The sequence below is a fragment of the Phaethon aethereus genome (assembly GCF_964289735.1).
Source record: "Phaethon aethereus genome assembly, chromosome: Z".
NCBI classification, from domain to species: domain Eukaryota; kingdom Metazoa; phylum Chordata; class Aves; order Phaethontiformes; family Phaethontidae; genus Phaethon; species Phaethon aethereus.
In genome coordinates, this window is record NC_138577.1 from 82,443,173 (window position 1) to 82,469,787 (window position 26,615).

Genomic DNA, 26,615 nt, shown 5'->3' on the forward strand with positions numbered 1-26,615 from the left:
TTAAGCCTCATGGGAGTACTGGGATTTGATGGTGAGTGAAGTCTTACTGGGCCTTTCACCTTCTATTTCTGAACATTTACCTTCTACTAGGCTTTTTACCAAGACCTCCTTGCAATCACAAAAACAGTTTTTATCAACCAGATCTGTTACGGCCAACAAAACAAAAAAAAAAAGGATCTCTTCGCAAAGCCATACCACACAACTCCCATCTCCGTATACAGACAGTAAAGACCCTGCTGGTGCACAGAAAGATAATCCTGGCTGTTATCACCAGGATCACACATTTCTGCTGCTGTAGTTTTGAAGGAGGGGTACACTTTGTCCCACACTAGCTGACTGGTGCATGGTACAAGCTGCTCACCCTGAGATACGAGGGAACTTTAGCTCCATGGAAAGCAAATCCTGAAGATGAACGATTCCTGTCCTTATTCCTAAAGACCACCCAGGACAGCACCCTGCCCGTGGCTTGGGTGGGGGCTGCTCACAGTGAAACTCTACACGCAGCCAGTTCACTTTCAGACTGCATTCCCCAAATCCAAGCAGTCATGCTCCATTTATCCTTATGCCCTGTCCAAGTTCAAGGTATGGAGAGCAAAATCCCCCAGAAAAGAAGAAGGGGAACTCAGAGGACAGCTCCCGCTTCATCCCCCGTCCAGACCTGCTGGGGACATAAGGGACAAGCTGCTCTACAAGCACTGGGTGTAGGGCCCCTCTTTTTTTGCAGAAGGGGGGTTTCTATGTTTTGCATTCACACAAATCACACTCAAGAGCTTCTGGTATTTTTGCTGCATTTTGCTCTCCTTTTTATCATTTACATACTCCTGTGCAAAGTGCTACAAAAGCCAGAGGACCTGCTCTTCATGCCCTGTCCATAAAGCTTTTTCCTTGTGCTGCTGCAGGTGGCTCGGTGTTTGTAGTCCGGCAGCCCTGGGACTTATCCCCCATTCCACGTTTGCTTATGCATCGCTAGGGCTTTTTAGACAAGCTGGACGTTTTCTTATGACTACTTGAGAATACTGTTTTAGTCAGCACAACAGCTGCAAGTATTCCTCAAGAAGCCAAACCTTATACTTCATTTGTTTAATTTTCAATGAAACACTTCAGAATCTAAGTATGCCAAAAAAAATCATTGTCATAATTTCATTGGGAGGACCACCTACTAAAATGGAAAAAACTGTTTTCTCAGTCTCTCTCTATTTGAGTAATCTTACCTATTCAGAAAAATATGGCAATGCTTGTTTGTGAAAATCTCACATCAAATTCAAGAGGCAGGCAACATTTGCTCCTCTTTTATGAGTTTGATCACACTTCTACAGTGACAATTTTGTTAAACCACTGAAATATTAGAGTATATTCATTTTTTTTGGAAGCTAAACACATGAGGTCACAATGACTTTTAATGTTCATCCTTGGATAACATTACTGAAATAATTATAAGGGAATGCAAAAGTAAAGGTTGTCTAGAAGCTGAAATTTCTCATCGCTCACCTCACACTAAAATGATCTTCCCTGTTGTTTGGAAACTTTTAAGGTTTGTTGCTTGTTTTTTTCACACAAAAGTCTATAAAAGAACTTTAAAACAGTAGAAAAAATACTCCATTACGACTTCTCATTTCAAGATGTATCAAGTCTTCCCCTAAAAAATGTTGAGAAAGTATTTATGTGATTGTTGCTTCAGAAAGTTACTCATCTCTGTTAAGATTTAATATATCTGCATTGTTCAGGTTTGCTGTGTTTAATACCTGATGCATTAAATGCCTAGATGACCTATAAAACTTATGTGGACTTGAACATTATATGGATGATAACACACTGAAGTGGTATCACCATTCTCAAATCAAGCTCATACCAAAAAAAGTAAAAACACTAAAACCGAAATAAACAAAAAAAATCTTGTCCTTGAACTCTCAAATTCGTTTTTGTGATTTCAAGCTCAAACTTAAACATCCAGTACACTACCCTAAACTAAGAATAGGTTCCTGTAATGGTTCTATTCCAAGTATTTGTGTGTTATTGCTAAAAACAGCTTTTCAGAGCCAACTGGCAACTCTTTAGGTTGTTGCTTTTCTCTTTCATATGCACCCTCTCACATTTGCAGGTAAGAAGGAAACATTAGCCCCCTAAAGTGCTTTTTACACTTCGTTCAAGGTGAGCAATGCATAGAAACTTTTCTATGGGTAGGTGCTAACATGACAACATCAGGACTAAATTTCAAGCACAGTAAAAACTGAAATTGAAAATTAATAGGTTTTACAAAGCACTCCAGTACCCCAAACTCCAGTTCAGCCTGACCTGCCTGCTACCTCGGTGGGTGATTATCTCCCACTTATTCTACATGGGCTAATGAGTTAAGCTAATGCTTGCATGTGAGCGTGCATTTTACATAAACACACAGAGAGACAGAAGTTAATCTATTCACCTATTTAAAATTTCTGCTGTTTTTTCCTAGTGGTCAAGTTGCCATAGTGCTCTGTTGTGTTATGCAGGAGAGCACAGCTTTATTGCTGCTCTAGTTATTTCATTCTCCATGGCTGCCATGAATACAACAAATGAAATCACATAGATGGTGCTCATAAGCAGAGCAAGATTTGGTCTGGTCATCGTTAGAATAGATTTCAAATATAAGCTTGTTTTAAGCTTACGAAACTTTTTGTACACTGAGTTGAAGTCACTCAGTGCAGCTTCACTGTAACATCTTTCTTTCCTCCAAATATTTTGCTTTTCATGTTCAAGAAGGACCATTAGAGCTAGCTGTAGAAACGGCAAAAATAAGGAGCCAGTTGCTCAGTTTATTTAGGGTCCCTGCAACTCAGTTTTAAGAGAAGTTGCACAAGAAATTGAGTCAGCAAAATAAAAAACCTTACTAGGGCTGGATTCGCAAAGAAAAAAAAAAAGTCAAGAAATTCCTAAACATGATGCCAATAGTGTAACTATATTATCCTTTTACAAAACAATTAAAAGTAATGAAATTTTGACTGTTCTCGCTGTAAGTGTTAAGAAACTCAGGATTAGTATTTAGTTATCTGGCAGTCTCACTGAGAAGCCCCAACATAGACCAGACAACATACTTGAGGTGGTAGTGCTCCTCCGCAGCTTCACAGCAGCATCAGTCACCTTGGCGCACAGAGACTGACAGCACAAAAGAACAGCAGCTTACTCAAAATTACATTTTGAAAGGTGCAGAGACTCTCCCTACAAACAGGCAGAAAAAGCAATTGATACCTAGGGGTACACAACATGGAACCTCTGTCTTTAAGAGGCCTCACATCTTACAGCACCAGAATGCAAGTTTCCAAAAAGGTTACACTTACCAAGGAAAAAAAAATCTCCCCAGTGCTTAGTAAGTATAGACATAAACATTGTTCTAAGTGCTTTGAAAGAAATACCTGGTGCACATGTATAAAATTGAATCCACAAACAGAGATTTATGTCTAAGTAGGGAGTGGTGACTGCCCAATCTTAAGGAGCAGCAGGGGAGTGTCCTGGTTTTGGCTGGGCTAGAGTTAATTTTCTTCCTGATAGCTGGCACAGTGCTGTGGATGAAATCTGAGATGAAAATACTGTTGATAACACACTGATGTTTTCAGTTGTTGCTGAGCAGTCAAGGGCTGTCCAGGTCCTCACGCTCTGGGCTGATGGCGAGTGAGCAGGGTGGGGGTGCACGGGGAGCTGGGGGGGCACAGCCAGGACAGCTGACCCAGGCTGGCCAGACGGGTATTCCGGACCATACGGCATCATGTCCAGTATATGAACTGGGGGAGTTGGCTGCGGAGGTGCCATGGCTCAGGAACTAATTGGATATCAGTCAGTGGGTGGTAAGCAACTGTGCTGTGCATCACTTAATAATAATAATAATAAATAATAATAATAACAACAATAACAATAATCCTTCCTTTTCTGTCCCACTAAACTGTCTTTATCTCAACCCACAAATTTTACTTTTTTTTCTTGATTCACTCCCCCATCCCACCAGGGCAGGGAGGGCGCGTGAGCGAACGGCTGTGTGGTGTTTAGCTGCCTGCCGGGTTAAACCACAACAGGGAGTTAGGATTAAACAAATATTTTAAAAAAACAACCAAAACCACTACTATTTTAGGTGCCAGATTTAAGGCTTCAGCTTTGCAAATGACTACTGGAAGGTTCAAGGTCCCTAAAGGAATAGTTGGGTCATGAAGAGCTGCTGTAACAGGTTGCACAGAGCTGCTGTAGACTTGCCAATACATGCTTGTATCCAGCTGGTCCCAATTAATAGGATATATCCTGGTGGTTGTTGGCAGCCTTCAAGCGGCTCTAGCTTATGCCACAGACCAGACTGGCAACCAGAGGACTCAAAACAAAGACTCTGCATAGATGGCACAAAGTCATCTCCCCACTCTGCAGAATTGCATCAGATAGCCTAAGTGGATAGGAGTACAGCAATGTAATATATGGCCACATATAAATAAACATTTTGGAGGGGACAATGAGAAAAAGGTAGTATGGACAATTTATACCCAACAGCAAATGCCATTTAATTCTCGTTTTAAACTAAGCACGATTTCCACCATTTGCCCCACCTCCCCACTCCTACAGAGACACCTCTGGAATACTTGCTGGAATCACTACATTTCACTGAGGCAAATCTATGTATAACCAGTAAGTTTAACAATAACAATAATATTCTCAAAGAAATCTGGAGGAATCATTTGCCTAAAGAAGACATTAGTCCAGTGATTCAAAGAGAACTATTATTCAGACAAGTTATTGTTTTCAGTAGACAGAAACAGCCCTGGCAAAGCAACAAGATAGCTTTTCACCTTTAGTTTTAAACTTTTGTTAGGAAAAGGGAAAACAACCAATAATAGTAGGATCTGTGAAATTATGGTTAAACAGGTTGAAGTGGTTCTTAAAAGCAAAAGGTCAATATTAAGTATTTTTAATATTTTCTTTCAAACTAACATTCATTTAAATTTCATGGACGGTAAGGTTATTCATAAACTTGAAAATGCTGTATATACAAGATGTGCCAGCAAGTTCAATATTTGGAATATTAAAGAACTTCATCAGACAGTATGCCAGGCAATCAATAAAACTGTACCATTAGTAGTAGACTGAGGATTCTGCTGTTTAAAAGACACCTGGAAAAAAGAGGAACAAAGAGTTTCGGGGAATTTATATTTCATAGTGCATGTTCCCACTTTACAATTCTCTGCTCTTTTTAGCTTATTTACTTCTGAGTGTTTTTAAGAGAATATAAATTACATAATTTTTTTAACACTGAACGCCACCTTTTGAAATAAAGAGGAAGATTCAGTGAGAACATAGCTACAGCAGCATCAGTCACAGAATGGAGTAACGAGGCTGATTCAAATACTTCAGACCAGGACCCAAACTTCCCCCCCAGTTCTGAAGTGTTCAGATTCCTGGGAATAAGCACAGGCAATCTGGCAAGCACAGTCATGAATATATTAACTGACAAGAACCATTTCCCCCCCGAGTTAATATATATCAGGGAAAACATGCGAAGAGGCTCAAATAGCTAAATATCTCAGGCTAAAAATACCAAAAACTCCCTCAGCTGGAAGTTGTTAGCAGAGCTCTGATAAAAATAAGGAACCAGAGCAGCATAAATTCTTTCCCTTCCCTGCAGAAAATAAACTACATTTGGAAGGAAAGTATTCAAAACATAATAAAAGAGGTGACTCACCCCTATCAACATACAGTATGCACTGGAAGGAGGATGGGGAGAGGGAATGGCAACGCAAAACCAACCGCAAAACCAACCGTGGAGTCCTGCTGCGGGGAGAACAGCCATTCCCCACGCGCTGCACTACACAGTTCCTGCCTCCAGAGCCGATCTGAAATGGTTACCACAACGGTTTTGTAACACACACAGTATTCCTGCCCTGAAGGATGACCTGTGGCACTTGAAGGTCTTCAGAGAAAGGTAAATGACCAAGCCAGTAAATGAGTAAATGATTGCTCCCGGAGCCTTCTCCGAGGTTAACTCTTCCCCTCACATGGGATGCTCCTCCAGAAGACTGCTAACACGTACAGCACAAACTGAAAGCTATAGATATTTTAAATGAACCTCTTAGCCAAAAAGATTTCCAGACCCAGGCTGTACTCTTTAATTCTTACTTCTTTTTCAAACTTCAGGTGATGTAGTCAAGTGAGCACATCCAGAACTAGATGAGCCAGGTAGACACATGCACATCATTCAGTTGTTCCATTTTTGTGAGCAGGCAAGGTATTGAAAAGCAAGCACAATCCACCTATATTTAACAGCCTTCCACGTTCAAAGAGTCAAGAAGGCCAGAAGAATGGGCTCATGTCTGCTATGGAAGAAACACAGCAACTATGACATTTTAGGATAACTAAACCAGCAAATAATCTAAAATAGCATCACATTACTTCATTTTGGATGGAAAATTCTTAAGACACCGGAGGAACTGCATAAAGAGAAATGATCTTGCTAAAGCATATCACACAGTCTTACCATTTTGTAACCACATAATTGAAACTTGCCCATCACATTGAGTCATGCTACTCCAGAGACACACAAAAGGGTTTGGATTTTTTAGAACCATCTCAAGCACCTCCTTCAACACAGTGTCTGAGGGAAGGGTGGGATGCTTATGTACACTAACATCTCCACTGACTTGGAGAAATAGAAATTCAGAAAAGAAAGAGAATACCAGTACAAGTCTGCTGACCTCCAGCAGACACTGTAGTTGAACATCACTTACATGAATGCCCAAGAGATAGCTGAAATTTACTTTATGTTACAAACTGTCTGACATTTAAAAAAAAAAAGACAATTCTGCCACTAGGAAATACTCATACATCAGCCACTTCACATAGTGACGTTCTTGGACTCTAAATTACAAATACAGCATATTAAAAGGCAGGGCATCTGTGGGCTGGAAAATGACAGTTCACTGAGTTTGACACTTTGAATATAAAGGAATGACTACTATGTAGGGACACCTCAACATCTTGCCTGAAGGAATGTCACAGTGTAACTCACGGGTTAAATCACATCACTGAATGTTATCATCTTTTCTACCAATTTATAGAACTAACTCCTGACTTTTACAAATTGGATGAAAAAAAACACAGAGAGATGCTGGGAGGCTTCCTATGCTGAACAGTGGGTTGAAGGAAAAGGAGATGGGAAGCCTGGTCCAAGGAGCACCTCTGAGTAGCCAGGCACATCATAGGTATGTGTAGAATATACAACTTTTTTCTCTTATCATCCTTACATCCATAAGGCTGTGGAGCAAGGAGGATTCAAACACAACCTTACTACTTAAGATCGTGTATGTATTCTTTAAAAAAGTGGAACATCTGGCCTGTCCTCTTCAAATGTTTATGTTTAGCTAAAGTATCTGCTGCTAGATGAAGAGCACAAGTCTCACCCCATTCACATTACCCAGTGCCCTGTATCCGATACATTAACCTCATCTTTCTCAAAGCACAAGTTCTCTACCTATTTGACATAGTCCTACCATGCTCAGTACGCTACATTATATAACATGCCTTTCACAAACAACCGTAGTAAGGTTAATTGTCAACAAGCAAACACATCACTTTTGCAATGCACATGCCTAGGAACCAGCTAGGAGAGGACCATCAAGTGAGAAAACAGAACAGCCCCACGTACTTCACCCTGTTTTCATGTTGCTTTCATATTTCCTCAAACCAGGGAATCAGACTGTGAGGTTCTCCTGCTAACAGAACGTGCTGCGCTGGACTCCAGCCATGGTACACTGTGAGGCAAAAACTGTACGTGCCATCATTCCCTATACCAAATCAATAGAACTGGGAAAAAACAAACAAACAGACAACGAAAGGCAACGAAAAAAGGATAAATCTTTGGGGCACAAAAGCGTCTTCAGGTCATTTGGGCTGCCAAAAAGGAATTAAAAACTCTTAACTTTTTTGGATAAGCTTGTGTCAATTGCTGGGGTGCTACCCAGGGAGACAGAGCAATGGATGCTTTTTGGAGGAATCAGAAGCTTTTTTTATTAGATAAGCATTAGCAGATTTTTACTTTCCTAGGCAGAAAAAAAATGACATATATAGACAGCTTTTGCTGTTTCCAGATGCTTTCATTCACATTGTTCTAAACAAATACTTTGCTTTAAGAGGTCTGGTTGTTGGGTACTCTTGTCATTGCTCCCAAAGAGAAGTAAATAACGGGTGTTGAATATAAAGTCAGCCTTGGTGAGGTACTTGCAGTTATTACACAACAGACCATATACAGGCCATAGGTAGGACACAATAAATTTCATGGTTCCATATCAAGAGACATGACAAGAGCATAAGGGTGACACTGAAAAAGCTTGGAAGTGGATCAAGCGTGCAGTTAGTCTATTAACTCTGAAAATGCTTCTTCTAATTTTATTCTGTATTTGAATCAAAATCGTTTGTTGGTTTTTGTTGTTTTTAATCAGCCTGCTTATGTGAATCACATACATGCAGGTAATGTCCAGTTGCCTATTCTAAGGACAAAGATATTAACCCTGCCTTCCAAGCTTGAATATATATATACACAGACCTATGTATACATACACACATACACACACAAACACACACAATACTATAAGGAAAATTAGTACACTCAGTTTCAGACGGGGAGAATGTAATGGTCATCTTTCTTCAGTTATACTAATTCTTTTAAATATGCTATTGGACTGGAAAACCAGAAATTCCAAGAAAGTCACAGGCATGCTGAAAAGTAACTGTCACAGAACTGGCTTTCAGTTTAGCTGAAATCTGTAACTGAATCACAAAGACAAAAAGAATATGAAAACGTTTCCATTTTGAAGCTGTGTGAAGTTTCCACAATACTCAGCAACTACTTCTCCAAATTACACCATTTGTGTCTTTAATCTAGTTCCTTGTTTCCCTTTACAGCCCTGTTGGAATGCTTCCAAATAAGATGTCAGAAAGCCTGAGGCATATATGACACTGTCATAGGTTAGGTTTCCCTTCATCTTCCTCGGTTAGTTTTGCACTTGTATCCTGAATCAGTGAGAATTTCCAACGTTTGTGCTGAACAGAAGAGCGTGCTCACTTAAGTACACAACTTAAGTGGAAGCAAAGCTCTTCTCTGTAACAATATACTATACCAGAGAGCTCCTCTGCTGTAGTTGGAAACCTATAAAGAGTGAATGAAAAAGATGTTTTGAATAACAGTATGTTTTTTAGCTTTGTATTTTTTTTACGTACTGTACTGTGTGCAAGCTTTAGGTGTTTATTTGTTGATCATGTATTTTTCCTATTCCAACCCAGAAAATCAACTTTCATTTATCGTATTTTACAGCAATGCTTAGAAACACACGAAAAACAAACTTAATTCTTCAGACCAGGACAAATGTCTTTTAAGTTTTTAAAACTTTAAATTAGAGTATTATACTCCAGGCATAATACTCTGTAAATATTTTACTACCACTGGCATCATCACAGAAGTCTTTTTGGCTTGCAGAAGCGAGCACATCCTCTACCAGCGTGGTGGCAGGAGGCACCAGCAGTTCTGCTGCCCATTACCAAAGATGACTGACTGCTGGAACAAGCTACTGAGCAGCAGTTTACCAAAGTTTAGGAAGCACTTACAGAAGATGCAGTAAATTCAGACAACTTTGCACTGTATTACTCGAAGGCCTCTGACTTACAATTCACATTTCAAGGTGGATTAAACAATACACACCAATTTAGGAGGTTTTAATAATAAAAAATTAAAGGACCTGAACAGTTCAGGAGACTAATGGGAATCCTAACCTTCACAACCTTCACTTTTCAGGCAGTTTCAGATTTGGCAAGGGAGCTTCCTTATTCCTGAAACACTTGATGAAATTTCATTAACTCATCCACACTCACAACCATGTAAATAGCATCTATCGACTCACCATGACCATCTCAATTCAAAGGCTGTACTAAGCAGGAGTAATTGGAGCCATCCAAGACTGGCTCCCATTCTTTGAAGGTTAGTTGGAAGAGAAGAACAGTAAATAAAACTTCTAGCCTAGAGAAAGCAAAGGCGTTTTGGTTTATCAAATCTTGCTATTGCAATTACAAGGATCTGAGAAAACAGCACAACTTCTGTAGTAGGAGCATCAGGTGGCATCCTTACTTCCAGCCTCATAAATCAGGGAATATTTATGACACAATCATACAGCCTGTCAGCCACATGATCCATATTGTCCTGAGTCTGTCAAGAACAACATATTTATTAAGGAATTATAGTTCCATTTCTGCACTCAAATATTTTCTTCAGAAAGCACAGCCCTTCCCAGGGAAAGGCCAACATGACAACCCAGGCTACCTCGGGTTGCCACTTATTTTGCCGTAATTTTTTTTAACCTACAAAAACAGTTTCTAAGACTAATGCTGCCACTTTTTTTATAAGCTTTGATTACCACAGAAAACATAGATAGAATTTGGCCTTCCTCTAACTACCTGAAAAATACTTAATCCCAACAGTGGAACATTCTTATCAACTTTCCAAACTCATTAGATAAATATAAAAATGCATCTGCTAGTAACAAGACATTTTCAATATGAAAAAAATATTGCATGCACTGGAATTTACATATACTCATAACTTATTACTATTGAGAATTTATTGCTTCTGTATTTTCAAAACACTGGCTTTTTTCTAGAAAAACTTCAAGGGATTTGCTTTTGTTTTAAGATGAAATCTCTTCCAAAAGTCAGAGGCATTGTAAATAAAATGAAAGTTAATATGAAAACACAGGACATTGTGTAATCAGTACCTTCTTAAGTTAATTTCTTCTTCATGGTTGAAACTCCCTCTTTCAAAGGCAGTCTTTTATTTAAGAATGGGAAGATAGGGAAGAAAAGGAAGTCTTAGCTAAGTGTAAGTAGCAAACCACCACTTTCATTGGCAATGTAGGCTTAATCAACCACGCCAAGAGTTTGGAGTGAACATCAAGTGCTGTAATTCAACTAGACCCATAGAAACTTACCAAAAAGTATTGGTTACATCATGGCCAGCTCCCAGTTAAATACTTCTACGTGAACAACTGAGGTTCACACCAAAACACAAGCGCAAAGGCAGACGGGAAAGCCTAACAAACATGGGATCAAGCAGCCTGTGAATTCAATGCTAGGTGGCACTGAGGAGCTAGACAACCCTCACAATCCACAATCACAGCTGACACATTGTACCTACCATCAGGTGATTGTACCTACCATCACCATTTGTGATGCTGACAAATTGGTAATTTCCTAACTGATATTTGCACAGGAAACAAGGCAGGAAAAAAGCGTGCTCTCAATACACTTAGAAGAAGGAAATCTAACCAACCACTGTTCTTTCAGGGGTGAGTCCAGCTTAAGACTAAAACCCAAAAACTCCAATACACTTGTCCAAAGAAAGACTGCAATGATTTTGAAAAGCCTACAGAAAATAAATGGGGAACATAAATTGTATTCATTTACATTTCGGCTCTTTTATCACACATGAAGCTGGCTTTCCTAAACACAAGATGTTTATGTCAAAGCTGCGTGCCGGCTGGGGTTTGGAAGAGCCAAAGACTGGTACACAAGAGGCTCAGGTCGCTCCAGGCATAGGGAAAGGAGGTGCAAAATGAAGAGGAAGTGCTTCGGGGGGCCAGTCCTAAGCAAGCACTTAGGAGAGTATGACAGTGACATGTTTATCAAGTTGGTATACAACAGACTAGATGGTTGGCCACTTTCTGAGAAAAACAAAACCAAAAAATAAGATCTAAACTTGCTTAGCTCTTCAGGTTAAACTAACTCCACAAACTCACACCACACTATAAGATGAAGCTCTGCCACTGCACAGAAAAGCAAGCAAGATATCGGCAAGCAGAAATGGCTGTCCAAATTCTCTGTCCAAGCAGTCATATGATGAGTAGGAGTCAACATTTTGGTCTGTTTACACATATTACATTAGTCTGGTATCATAGAAAACAAAACGAAACCCAAGAAATAGAAAAACCTTTGCATGCCATAGCACCTAGAAAAAAAATATTTTTTAAAAATTAAAAAAAGGAAATTTCATGCAGACATCAGCTTGACTATCAAAAAAAGCAAAGAAAACAATTCCAGAAGCAAATTATAAACACCTTCAGAACACAAAGATAAGAAAGAGTCAACATTATCTGTCAAGAAGAACCTGTCAGCTTAGTTTGGTCCACTTGGAAGGAAGACTATGCAGTGGATAAGGAGGAACTTAAGATGGCTCACTAAAAGTTAAGATATAAGAATTTTGATTCTTAGCCTGTCACATGACATCTGTGTGAGCAAACAGATTTCATGAAATGAAAAAACAGTGTACAGTCACATGAAAAAAGTAATGGAAGAATCATTATCAGTATGTTTTACAAATGAAAGAATGTTTCAATAAAGCTCTTGGTATCCTAAGCCAATTCCATTAAAAGACTTTTGTTAGTGAGTTGTACGTAGAAACACAAAAGTGTACATGGTGAGTTGGGAAAGATTATAAGCCCTTTTGGGGACAAGAACAGAATAAGGAAAGTTAATAAGAGAAAATTCAATACAGACAAATGTAGAGTGCTATGCTCAGGAATAAGAAATCAAATACACAAATATGAAATGGGGAATAATTGGTTAGGCAGCAGTATTGTAAAAAGAACCTGGAGGGCATGTGGACTGCAAAATGGATTATTACAAAAAAAATCCCAACAACAAACAAAAACCAACAAAACCCAATAACAACAAAAACAGGCAAGTGTTCTTGGGAGTATTAGCAGCAATGCTTTCTATATAAAGCCCAAGCAGTATATATTATCTCAAAAGAGAGGTAATTACTTCATTCTGTTCAGTTCTATGCTCTGATCTGGACAAGTTACTAATAATACAGAGAAAAACAAAAATGAGTCTATAGGCAAGAATCACAGATGGTTTGAAGGGGGAAAAATGACCCACCACAAAAATTTTCAGTTTATTTTTATATTTATATTTTGTATTTTTATATTTAATGAAGTGGAAAAGGACACTATGGTCCTGACTACTGCCACCTTTCAGATTTTTATAACAGAACATTTTATGTTCTCACCTGTTACCTTCCTGGGACTTGAAGGTAGCAATATCCTAAAGCCTACAGAAGCATGCACAGAGCTCATCAAGATTTCTGAATTAACACGTTTGTTGCTTACCTGAGGAAGATTTTCTCTTCATAGTTGAAACAACAGCTACACATTACCTGACCAGTACTTAAACAATCTGGACTTAGGGATCTGTGGCTCAACTACACAGACACCAGAAAAAGAAACTTCAGCTTCGACTCAACCTGTACCAGCACTCCTTTCTGGCCTGTTGTACACCAACAAAGCAGGAACCAAGTGGCCCTAATCTCAAGCAACACAGCTGAGAAACCTTGAAGTTGTAGCTGCTGCATATTCAAGGCGAAAAAACATCATCTACCTGTGTTTTTGCTGGTGCCCAAAGAAGCTTTTGCAGAAGACTCTTAAAGCATCAGTTTTGAGCAGTTGCTAATTACCTGCACTCACAGAGTACCACACTAGGTTGTGCAGGATATTGCCCTTTTCTGCACCCTGAGGGTTCATGGAGTCGTCATCATGAAGCAGCTCTGCCCAATTACAAGGCCAGCCTGAATCATACAATGATGTATTTGTAGTCTCCCTCCCTAAGGAAAGCTGGCTCGCAAGGTCAATGCTGTGTCTAAGTACACAACTGTCCACCCTGGGTAACTTTTGAGTTCATTTTCCAGTATATCCAAAAAAGAGACAGCAGTCTCAAAAAAATATTACACTTCTACATTGCTTCAGCTGTTTGATTTCATGGAAAAAGCGCAGCATGACCTCAAGAAGACAGATGTCCAGGAAATCAGGCTTCAGTTGTCCCACAGCTCATGGGACTGCTTGTTTCCATCCTGCCCTGGCCTGAATCTCAGTCCATCCAAAGCAGAAGCGGCGTGCTGTAGCACGAGAGGTGGCAGACTCTGGGGCAGAGGGAACCGTGCTGCAGATGGGTCCTTCTAAGATCACCTGAAATGGTCCTCCATCTCTAGGCATGCCATGCCACAGGATGGCTTTGTGTCATCAGGCACTTGGCTGAAACAAACTTTGCACAGGGCATGAATCATTTTCTCTTCCTCACCTTCTGGATGAGGAACATGATAAAATGGCATCTCATCCTTAGAATCAGTGGCAAAAGAGATGGTCACAGGTGTACGTATGCACTAGTGGTTTATGTGATGCTCCAAAAAAAATTCAGGGCTACACAGCTCAAATTGAGCACTCAATAATCAGCAAATATTTTTGCTTTTCACCTTTCTTCGCCTTACTGCCATTTCAAAAACTGGCAAGCAGGCAGGAGTGGCTTGATGCTTATTTTTAAAGGTTTGTGGAACTCAAGACACCGTGGTGCTGGGCACCAGAGAAACAACATACTCTTCCTCTACGAACAGCTGTATTATGAAACAGCAAGTCAGCCATAAGGCACATACTGCATGACAGCAAAATAGCAAATTATCAAATAGCTACTCATTATGAAAACAATGCTCTATTCTGCACAATAAAAAACGTAAGTTTTTCCAGAGGAAAAAAATAAATCAGTGAACACACAAATGAGGACAAAGAAAGAACAACGCTTGGTATACATCCATATTTTCCAAGTTAAGAGAACATTATTGAGAATGCAAGTACAGCACCCAGACATTGCACTTAGACACGCACACTATTCCAGCTGCTTTTGAATGGCAAATCCTATCCTTCCCTCCCAAAGCTCTTTACATCTCATCTGAGCTACAAGTTTAAGGACTACCACACACCTCTCTGCCATTTCAGTCAAATCAGTGTTTCATAGGTATTTGTAGGTTTTACCTTGAAGGTAAGACATTTTACCCCCCAGTCTCACAGGTACTTGCTGGCAGCAAAGGAACAGTCATTTTCTAGTGCCTGGAGGGACAGTATGTTCCTCCTCACTTAAAAAAAACCTTCCACGTACTGACCTGTCTCCTTGAAGGCACTGCTGTCCTGGCTCTGCTCCCTGCTTTGCACCAGGTCTATTTTCCTTGTCTAGATCCACCAGGCCCACCCAGATCTCTGATCCCAGTGCCAGTCCCCTTAGGGAGGAATTCTTTCTCTCTTCTCTCCAGATCGGCCATTTCCACCCCGCTTTCTGCATACTCCTTCAAGAGCCAGCCCCCATTATCTCTACGCCCCAGCACCCCACAGCTGCAGGCTCCAACTGCTCTCTCCTTCCCACCGGTGTCCAGTCCCATTTTTTCTCCCCAAGCTGCCCCTCTGATCCCTGTATCTGCTGCCCTCCCAGCAAAGATGAAATATTCAGTGATTACAGTCAGTAAGCCCTAAGCATAAGCAAACTGATCTTTTTGAAAAGGCTTGTATCCTGGCTAAATTCAGATGCTTTGTCATGCAAATGGAAAAGACACATCCCTGGAATAGAACCCCTCATCCTTTTTCAACTCAATTTCAAGCATTTCGAAGGAGACGGGTACTATTGGTCTTCCACAGTAAAAGTTGTGAGAACTTTTAAAACACTGGAAAACACTTTTTTTTCGTTTTGCCTGATTTTCAAAATGAACCAAAACATTTCAACTGAACTTTTATACATGAAGAAATTAAATAAATCAGCACAAGGCTTATATATGCTGTAATAATTATTTCACCTGAACACTGAAAGTTTGGCAAAGTTATGAAAATCTTGTTTGGCTACCTTAGCATTTGTGACATTATCATATGTCTATAATTTAAGTAAAATGAATTATTAATATCTACCGGTTTCTGTTAACTACTGTCTCCTCCAGCAAGATTTAATTATGTCTTAGCCAAGCCTGAATCATGCTCACTGTAGTCAAGAGTGCATCTCCTGCACCCAGTGAGTCTGAGCGGGCTCCAGAAGTCCTTGCTCTTCAGTAGTGGAAGTTTGCTCAGCTCTCAGAGCCCATGTAAACTGCAATCAGGCACCTCATATTGCTCACCACCAAAAAAAAGCACAGGGAAAAAAACTCCAAAGCTTCTGCAAGCAGACCAGTTAGGTAGAGGAAGCAACGCAGAAGCTTTTTTTTTTCCTTGGTTCTTGCCAGCCCGGTAAAGTACTTGTAGGTGGTTAACTGTATGGAAACAAATATCCCTGCTGTAAGCAGTACACTAAAAAGCTGGGTGTGTATTTCAGGGTGCTGCTATACTGAAGTTTTGTTTAATTGGTCCACCACACCTATATAGATAAATCTCTGCCTCAAAAGCGGTTATTCTTAATGGTCTGAATTGCAGCATATACATTATCTGGAACACCTTCACATGCTGTGCAAGATACCTGTGCAGTGTAAGAGAGTACCTGAAACACTGTGACCAACAATAAATACTGATAAATAGTTACTATTTCCAGAACTTTCCCTTCTGTGCTCTTCCTTACTAAAAAGTATATTCTTCTAAAATGGCAAGAAGTGTTATGTTCATAGACTCACAGAGCAGTACACCTGCAACTTCTACAAGTTAGACCTGATGGATGAAATTGGTGTACAAACGTCAAACCTAAATTTTGTAAAACAGGCTGGATTAAACTACCAATGTTGTTTTCAAAGGAAAAAAAAAAAAAAGATAGAGATCAATAGATTTTTCACCACCTGGAACTTGAAAAACTAGCTCACCATTTCCCAGGGATGAGCAGCAAATTTATCACTGAAGCCAATTAATTTTAACCTGTAGTTTTATGTCGCTTACAAACATTACAGTGAAAAAAGGTAACCTACCTATGTAAATTCATACAATGCTGCCCTTCCAAATTTAAAAAAAAAAACCCAAACAAAAAAACCCAACAAATCCAAACAACCACCCCAAAAATCCAAACAAAAAACACAAACAAAAAAATAACAAAAAACAACAAACATAAAACCAAACAAACAAAAAATCCAAACAAACAAACAATCAAATCTCTAGAAACCCACAAATCCTCAAAAGACCTCAGAAATCTCAGTTTTCCTAAACAGCAGCAGAATCAAATGAGGAAAGCATTGGTGAGTTTTTCTCTACTTACAGAGAACCCTACTGGCATCAACAACACAATGACAGAAGTTGTGTAAATTTTTCTCCACCTTCCAGCTTGGGAAGAGAGATCCACCCAGACAGGCACCCACCACTCATATAAAGCAGCTGTCCATCCAAACAGCCAACCACCCAAAACAGACTTGAGAAGAAACAACACAGAAGACATCTTTCTTCTTCAAAGCAGCAGCAAAATGGAAAAGAAAAACGCCCATCTTCCTCCATCTGACCACTGGCCAAGACCAAATTTAGGTCACATTTACAACTAGGGTCATGCAAAAAAACAGAGCAAGAATACCACCATAGCAGCAATCAAGCGTTCTCATTTTCCCTATGTCCTCTCCCACACCAAGCTGAAAAATCAGTCAGTAACAGACTCTAATGTTTGCTTCTTTGTTGTTATTTTAATCACTTGTATCAAAGTAAATGGCAGTCTGCAGTCACCCTGTTCGTTTTTAAACAAAATTTGCACGTCTGCTGAGACACAAGGTAAGGGCATCTTGGGAAAAAGACTACTTCAGAAGACCACTGAAAGGTTCAGACAACTGAACACAAAACACATAATCCCTTCAGAATTTACTATTCCTTGTGACATATGTTCTTTCTGACTGTTTCCAACATATATTTTCTAACTTAAAATATTGTTTATATATAGATAGAGAGTTCCATTTGCAAATGCATATAAAAGTCCTGTTTGAAAAGCTGCATTTGTATAGTCTGGTCCTTCTTTCTCCAACATTAAAAGTTTACAGAGTTTCACCATTCAATGACATGTCAGCAGGTCCAAGCTTCTGATCTCAATTAATGCAATTTTAAAGAATAAGAAAAATAACCAAAAAAGATACATTTGCTATGAAGAGATAACAGAAGAGAATGCTACGAAAAAAAACTTTAGTGTTTTTCCTTTTACAATGTAAAAGATCATTATTTGGCTCCGGGCACAGCACGAGTGGTGGAAGAGCTACTGTTTAATACAACTTTCCCGTCTTTTATGCAATAAGGATGGCCTGAACCCAGAATTAAGTCACAGCTGTTCCAGAATGGGAGGAAAGGGCACAGCACCACTTGTGATTCTTCTGTCTTCATCTTCTTCATGCCTCACAGGTGTTGTATACCTTCATTTTTACTGTTTTACCTAGCTGTGCTGTACTGTACCTCTCTGGCATAAAATTAGGTATTATTTTTCCCAAATTCATCTATCCACACTTCACATGTGGTGTTAGGCTACATAATGCAGATAATTTACCTCAAAGGTCAGCCAGAAGGGACAAAGAGAGAGACCATAAAACAAATGCCATCTTTGGAACTGAAAATTTGCCAAGGGCTACTATAAATGACTTGCAAAACTTGTTCATTTTTATAGAAATTACATAACCTCAAAGCACTTAAATATTAAAGGCAGCATATAGCGAGATACCATGCTACAAACGTATTTGGCACTGGATTGGTCTGTAAAATATATCACATCCTTGATTACAAACAGCATCTGAAAAACATACATCTTTTCCACACTTTATAAATACTATTTTCACACCCTAGTCCTGTCACATCCTATGTCTATTTCTCATATGTTCCATATAATTAGGCCGTCCAAACCTGAGGTAGTGTTTTGTTTGGGTTTTTTAAAATTCTTTTCTTAATTATTACAAGTGTATTTTGGAGATTGGTTACTAGCTACAAATTTTAGACACTTATGGAGATGGATTACTGGCTACAAATTTTAGATACTTAAAGCCTTGAGAAGACACAACGGAGTTAAGTTACACGTTCTGTTCTAAAAACTTTCAAATTAAACATAATTATAATCCCACTCTTCTTAAGTATTTAATGTATCAGTCCAACATATGTATTTTCTCTGTTAATTTTCAAATTAACACAACCTCATGCAGAAGCTGGAGCTGTATTTTTGTAGAGATATTTAATTCTATGTCAACTTCCCTGAGCAGAACAAGAACTCCTGCATCACCTTGGGAGAGCATTGCATGGCTGTAAAACAGTATCATAAGAAAGAGAGGAAGAACGTGTAATCACAGCTTTTTGAACGTCGGGAAGAAAGCATATGAAAATGGCAATGACATGATCTGATCTACTAAGAAGAAACTTGAAAAGATGCAATACAAAAAAAATCTGGAATGTAGACTGTATAGTGGCATTCCACAGCCATAAACCAAGTCTTTAGGGTTTTTCTTTTTTTTTTTTTTTTTTTTAATTAAAGGAAAGGAAGGTTGAGGGGGGATGGAAGATGAGAGGAAAAGGGTGTTTCTAAATTCCTGGTTGTATTTATCTTTAAGTAGATACTACCAAGAAGTTACTGATCTGCAAAGTCCATGATTTAAGAACAATCCATTTCAGTGTTTTGCATAAAATAATCTATACATGAGGAATTCACATTTCCAGCTGTTAGTTATAATGAGTGGGAGACAAAGTGTATTTAAATCAAACAGCACCATCTAGCAGGCCCCCCATAACTTTACTTAGGAGGGCAGTTGCTACTTGGCAGTAGGTCAGTTTGGCAAGGCTTGCCCTGGAAATTATTAAGCATTTTCATACCACATGAAATATGTGCTTTATGGCAGCAAGAATCCAGACAAAAAATCAGGTACAACTAAAGAAGACTGCTGGAAAAAATAAAAACAAACAGTTTAAAGTTTCGGCCCTAGGACCAGAAGAGTTGCGTGTGCGGCTTGTATTGCGTAGTTTTTGCAAAGTAGAATTAAAAGAACACGATCTTCATCCGATCCAACAAATAGCAGCCCTTTAGATTTGTTTTATCTAGTCCCACTGTGCCATCCCATTGTGCCCTTCGGGAACTTACCAAGTGTATTGACAACCACCAGCAGCTATGTAGCACAAGAAAATGGTTTAATTGTCTAATTTTGCTATACCAAATAAACACCACGTCCACTAACCACTTGAGCAATTTTATTTTTTTTTAATTATTCCAACACTGGGAGTAAGAAGTGCCACTAGCTGTTGAGATTTTAGAGCCCAAGTTGTGCCTTCGACTCCATCCCAGCAATTAACATTTCACATCAGTGCCGCCTCTGTCTGCCTCTACCTTTCCGTTGCAAAGTTACGTGTGAAATTCCCAAACACAACAACACTTTAAATTTCCCTTAGCATCTCTCTCTCTCCTGTAGCAACAGGGATGCCTGGCCTGCTGCATGAAGCATGCATGCCAGTCTCTGGAATTAGGAAGTCTCTAAAATACTGTAGGGAAAAAAAAAAAGAAAGAAAACAACAGCAAAAAACCCCAACACAAACCCAACTTTTAGGTGAAGGTTCAAGACAAGCTGCCTGAAGGGAAACTCATCAGCCGTGCCCGGAGTACGGAGCCCGCTGCTGGGTGCAGCGCTGGAGCAGGGCGGTCTGTGCAGGGGGTAGGTGCGAACCTGGCTCCCGGCCGGAGGTCGCCACCTCCGCCGCCCCCGGCAACCTCACCCCGACCTTCCCCGGCTCGCTCCCTCCTCCTCCTCACACACGGGGCCCCCCTCCCCCGCGCTCCCCTGCGCTCCCCGGCCGCTGCCGCCACGCACAACTCACAGAGATGCCAGCCTTTCCAAAAACTCCCTATTCCTCCCCAATTCTTTCCCGCCTGCCCTACAACCGCGGCGCAAGGCCCGGGCGGGGAGGCAGCCCCAGCCCGGCGGGGCCGCTTGCCACCCCGCTGGCCACCCGCGCGGGGGCCGGCTCCGCGCCGCTTCCCGCGGGCACCCTCCGTGTCTGCCCGCTCCCACGAGCCGCGGGTTTACGCGGGGAGGGAGGAGAAATAAAAGAGCCCTCACGCGGTTTAGCTGGAGATTTTATTCGCTTTTTTTCAGGGAGAAGGAAAAAAAAATTTTTTTAAGTAGTTTTGGCAGGCTGTTTCGGCACCAGCCCGATTCCGGCCGGGGGAGGGGGATGCGGGGGAGCCCCGCCGCGCATCGGCACCCCTCAAAAAATAACCACCACCCCCAAAAAAGGGGGGGGGCTGCCGAGCCCGGCAACACCGCTGCTGGGCGGGGGCCGGGCGCGCCCCCCGCCCCGGGAACAATGCGCCGCGGGGCCAGGGCCGCCGGGCTGCGCGGTCCCGGGGAAAAGTTGCGAGGCGGCGAGTTGGGAAGCGGCGGGAGACGGCCCCGCGCCCCGCCCCGCGCCGGGCTCTTTGTTGCCCGAGCTGTCCCGGCACCTTGCGCCGTCGGGCCCCGCGGAGGCCCCCGGGGCCGGCGAGGCGGCGGGGGGGCCCGGCGCCGCTCGGCCGCCCGCCCCGCCGAGGAGCGGCCCCGGCTGGTAGCGGGGCGCCGGCGGCGGCCCCCCTCGCCCGAGCGCCGCTGTCCCGCTATGGGGACCCCCCTCCGCGTCCCCGCCCGCCCGAGCACCGCGGCGTCGGCCGCCTGCCCCCTCACGCCGGCCCGGGCGGCGCCGGGCCCCCTCGGTACGTCCGACCGGCCGTCCGGCCTCCCGCCGCGCCCGATCCGCACCGCCCGCCGGCAGGAAAGTTACTTTGCGCACAGGGCGGGCGCCCGCGTAAGGCGCGGTCGGGCCGCGCGGCCCGGCGGACTGTACTCACTTCTCCCTGGCCTGGCTGTCGGACGGGACGCTGCTGTTGCTCTTGCCTTTGCCGTACATGCCTGCAGAGAGCTCCGACTGTCACGCACCTGTCAACCCATCACAGCCTCCCCGGGAACAGCCCCGTCACCATGGAGACGCCGCCACACACACACTCCATTGGCCGGCTGGCTGGCCGGCCACGCCCACGGCGCGGTGATCGACAGGCGGAGACCCGGACGGGCTGCTCCCTCCTCCCCCCCCCGCCCCCTCGGCTCCTCCCCCTCCCCCCCCTCGCTCGCGCGCTGCCCTCCCCGGCGCAAGGGGGAATTAGAAACGGTTCTAGAAGGATTTTAAACAACCGGCTGTTCCCAGCGCCCGCCACCCGCCCGCCGCCAGCGAGGGGGAGCGCGGCGGCGAGCGGCAAACTCCGGACCGGATTCTGCTCGGCAGCCGGCGCGGCCGCCGGCCATCCCGCGGCCTCCCCTGCCCCTTCCCTGCCCTCCAGCCCGCTCCCCTCGGCTGTCCGCGCCGCAGCTCCCTCCTCGGCTGCCGCCAGCCTCGAGTGACCTCAGGGCCCGCGCCCCGCTCCCTAGCTCGTGCTTCCTGGGGGCCGCGTGCCCCTCAGAGCCACTCGCCCGGCCCGCACCCACGGGGAACCCCCCCTCACGCCCCCGACCGTCAGCGACCCGCCCGGCGCCCCCGGTTCCTCAGCGCCGAAGGCCAAGCGCCCCCCCCCGCCCCCGGAAGGGCTCGGATGGGCCGAGGGAGCCTGCCCTGCCACGGGTGGGCCGGCCCACGAGGGGAGGGGGCTGCCGGGCAGGGCCGTGTCCGCGCTCTGGGAGCCGAAGGATGGCTTGGGCCCTCGTGGGCCGCAGCCGAGAGCAGCCACGGGGGGCTGGGAGGAAGCGCTTCCTGACCCACAACCGCGTGTCCTAGGAGAGCTTTACCAAAAAAAACGGCCAAAGAAAATTCGGGGAGATGCTGTGATTTTTTTTAAAGGTACACCGCAAATAATTGCATGCTCCGGAGAGACGATAGGAAGAGTGCAACCACTGGGACCATTTCTTACTTGGGTTTTTTGAAGTACCCTGGCCTCTGGATTTTTTTTTTTTTTTTTGCCCTTGCTGCTAAAGTACAATCCTAAATTTTGCAGATGTTGATACCCTCTTACCTTTACAAACCTACAACCAACCCTGTGAACCTACTCACGTGGGTAAGCCAAGGCGGTGTTGAGTGTTTAATGTCAAGCTCTCGGCACGCTTTTTTGGCCAGGCCAGGTTGTAAATACACCCATCTACCCCATGCGTTGGCAGGCAAATGTCACCCACGACGAGCGCCATGCAAGATTCGAGGCACGGTTGTGTTTGTACAACAAAATTCGGGTTGTATGAGGCACAAACCACCAGCATCTGTTTATCATTGTTGGAGCTGCAAGGGGAAAAAAAAAATCCTCAGGATTTTCATCTGCTGGAGTGGCAGAAACGGTTGGCGAGGTGAAATTGTTGGGGGGGGGATTAAAAGAGTATTAACGAGCGACTGGAACAAATTAGCGACCACGTAGCAGCGACAAGAGGAAGGAGCGAGGCACTGAAGAGTCCGCGGTGCTCATCGCTGCGCATCGGCAGCTCCCTACTGCGGCGCAGGTTGTGCGGGGCGTGCGCTTTTGCAACTCGCAGCAACAGTTCCTCGGATTAAAGCATACCACAACAAAAGCCATTTTGCTCCAAAGTTGCCTGTCTGTCTCGGGCTTTTGACCAGCTATATTTTTTTGTATTAACAGGTCAGTGGGAGAGAGTGGATGGAGTGGGTCTAGTGAAAAAAGTATATTCTTCTTTCCATACAGCCCACTGGCAGCAGTCACCCTGGCCTCCACATCATGGCAGGACCAAGGCTCACGCTTATGTCCACATTACGCCAGTGACACCCAAGGAAGAATGAGGAGCAAGCTGGCGCCAGTGGCTTATGGTGGGAGAAGAGAGTTAAGTGGGAAATGGCAGGAGGAAGGAGTGAATGGAAGGGTGGGAGAAGCTGAGAGGAAATGAAGGAGGCGAAAATGACCATGGGTGAGAACAAAAAGCCGGAAAGAAGTACAAGAACAAGGCACAGTGAATTTGGGTGATAACAGGGGGAAAGACCAGGGAGAGAATCTGAGAAGGGCACATTAATGAAGCATGAACCAAAGGGATGTATTTTGCCCTCATTCCTAGGGAATAGTGCTTAAGTGTCTTGCACGATGGAGTTCAGGTGGAGGCTAGCCCTGTGACTGCATTCAGTGTGAATACAAGTAGCAGAAAATGGTACAAAGAAAGAAAGGCGGGGAAAGAATCGGGACAGAGAACAAAGAAGGACTTGGGTTGTGGGTAAAATACAAAAAAATAAAGAGTTGCTGAGGGAAGGGGTGAGCATGGAAATCCTTGGGCAAATGCACAAAGGATGGTTGACACTTGCTTTGGTACAGGATCATCGTAATATAAGAGTACAATTGTCCTCTAAATATTTGCTTGCCCTTGTGGAGCAGCCGCCATCATCCCGTCAGAGATGTTGGCTGCCTCCAGTTCAAAACTCCATACTGCCACCCATCAGCCACCGTGTCGGCACGGCTTTCACAAGAAACCGGTCACAGCGGTGAGACCATTCCTGGGCAAGGCAGTCCTCTTTGCATCTTCTTTCCCCACCCCCCATGAAATCTCTTGTTTTGTTTGCCTCAACAGATTTGATTGATTTGTTTGTGGTTTGATGGGGGGGGGGTTGTTTTGAGAAGATGGCTATGACAGTGTTGTGTCAGCCTTGTATGGGCAAAAGTTTTGTTCTGGAAAAGGACAATGTTGAGGTGCTTTCCTAAAAATGCAAGGATGCTATTGCTGTAATGTCCTTGGATATGCATTCCATGACAAGATTTTCACAGCTGAAAATGCTTTGTTCCTGTTTTTCATGTAATTCATTTGCATTCTTGTGATTTATTTTGGTCTGAAAGACTGCAAATGCCCTGCATGTTCATAGATCAAATTGTGATTTAGGGCAGAGTGGAGTGAACTTTGGGAGGGCAGGGATGGATGCTCGGACATGAGCAGAATGGGTCTGTCCCCAGTAATGATATTAAAACTCCTTCTCTTTACAGGTCTGGTTCCCCGGCTACCATTAACATTCAGGTGATGACTTTGTAATTTCGCTTAGAGATCCTTCAGTGGAGAATACAGAAACAGTGCTAGTATGTATTTATTATGCATATGAAAAATAGAGCACAAAAAGGAATAGGACCCTGCTTGATTTGCCAGGCTAATGTTACAACTGCCTTTGCAGGAATGCTATCATGGTGTATTATTTGTCAGCACCACACCAAAAAAACGTTATCACGTGGATACAAAAGTTTTATTAGCAAGCAGGTAAATTAACATGAAAACACCTAAATAGTCTTATGAAGTTTTATGTGTCATTTATTCCTTCTCAAAGTGTTTATACACGTATAATATCTCTGTATCTGTGCCCTTGCTCCAGTCATTTTGAGCACAAACACTGCTCTTAGCAGCAGCAGTTGTATCTCATGAGGCTGATACTGTAATTAATGAGATTTGAGGCACAAATACTGAGACAAATTTGAGTTTCCAGTATCAGGAATGAAGATACAGTGTTTGTTAAAAAGGGGGATGAAGGGGTGGCACTACTTTAAAGCTTCTCAGTCCAACACTGGAAAAGAATTCACAATGTATTTTTAGAGTGTTATAAAAATCTCTTACATAATGCTGATTAATTCTTAGGTTTTAGGGAAGAGCACTGGGCTTTGTGTGTAAGAGTGTTGACCAGCTAAGCCACTGAAAAGAGCTGGTTTGGGCTGGATTTTTTTTTTTATTACTTCTTGGATACAGAAAGCTGCAATTATTCAATTATTACAGGATTTTGCTTTTGTTTGGGCGTGTAGGAATATTTTTCTGGAAACTGCCTCTTATTCTTGGAAGTCTTTATCATTTTAAAACATATGTTATGTTATATCACCCTGTCTGAGATATAGGATAGCTACAAACTGGGTGGTGGGTTTTTTTTCCATCTCTCTTACTGCAGCTAGTTACATTATGGTTTAACGTCAAGAATGTCTGCAATGAAACATTACTTGTGTGGCTCTGTAAGACTTACTTAATGTAACTTATATTACAGAATCATGATTATCCTCATAAACTTACAGTAATATATACAATTACTATATAGTTCTGCCCATTCTGTTGGTTTTCAAAATAATCAATTAATCTAAGTGGCAGGTTTCACACAGCTCTTAACAAAGGGCTATTCAGGAAATTAAGTCAGTATGTAGTATTCCCTTATTTTAATTCTAGTTATATGTAGTCACCGCTGTGTAGCTGGAAAGATTTTTTGGACAAGATATCATGGGAAAGACATGCTTTTGTTTGGTCTTTTTCAACAGATACGTGACCAAGGCAGCTTTGAAGCCTGTCTGAAGAGCCCTTCTTCTTTCTGTAGGATGTTTAACCTTTCTATGGAGTTTCTAACTGTGAACCTCATTCTGCAGACTTTCATTCTCGTGCCATACAGATGGCTAAGAATTGCTCAGGTGAGTGAGATTAGCCCTAAATCTTTATTGGAGAATGAGGTAGAGGAATGCATGGGTTACAAGTGCAAAACAGAAGATTTATTTGTCCCTCTTTTCCAGCTGGGAGGAAATAAAAGTAATTATAGCTCAGTGGTAGGGAGGGATGATCCTTATGGATCCCTTTTAACCTGAGATATTCTATGAAATCTATGAATCTTAAGCCTCAAAAAAAGGCTTAATTATAACCTGTTTGTCACCCGCATCTCCTGCCAGCAAGGGCTCTCTCTTTCCCTCTGTGATACCTGTTATAGGTGTTTCTGCAGTTCTCCTGGAAGAAGTCCCCACCACCACAGAGAGCCAATGCTGCTCTGCAGTGTTTGGTTGCCAGCATTCTGCCCTGCTAAAGGACACCTGTCCTCTGAGACGCAGAGCAGCTCACGGAAGGGAGCTGGGGACATCCTCCAGCACAAAGCTACAGGGTAGGACAAGGGTTAATGGTTTTAAACTAAAAGTGTGTAGGT

General features: G+C 42.7%; 1 protein-coding gene across 27 annotated transcripts in view; it reads right to left on the bottom strand.

Moving 5' to 3' along the window:
- SSBP2 (single stranded DNA binding protein 2) overlaps nt 1–21,632 on the bottom strand; it is a gene marked incomplete at both ends in the record, with an annotated part of 187,660 nt that extends 166,028 nt beyond the window's left edge. For all 27 annotated transcript variants that reach the window (XM_082013176.1, XM_082013174.1, XM_082013165.1 and 24 more), the window contains one exon: nt 21,574–21,632. In XM_082013176.1, the coding sequence (XP_081869302.1) occupies nt 21,574–21,632 (59 nt within the window). The remainder of the gene's footprint in view (nt 1–21,573) is intronic.
- Nucleotides 21,633–26,615: the final 4,983 nt, after the last annotated feature.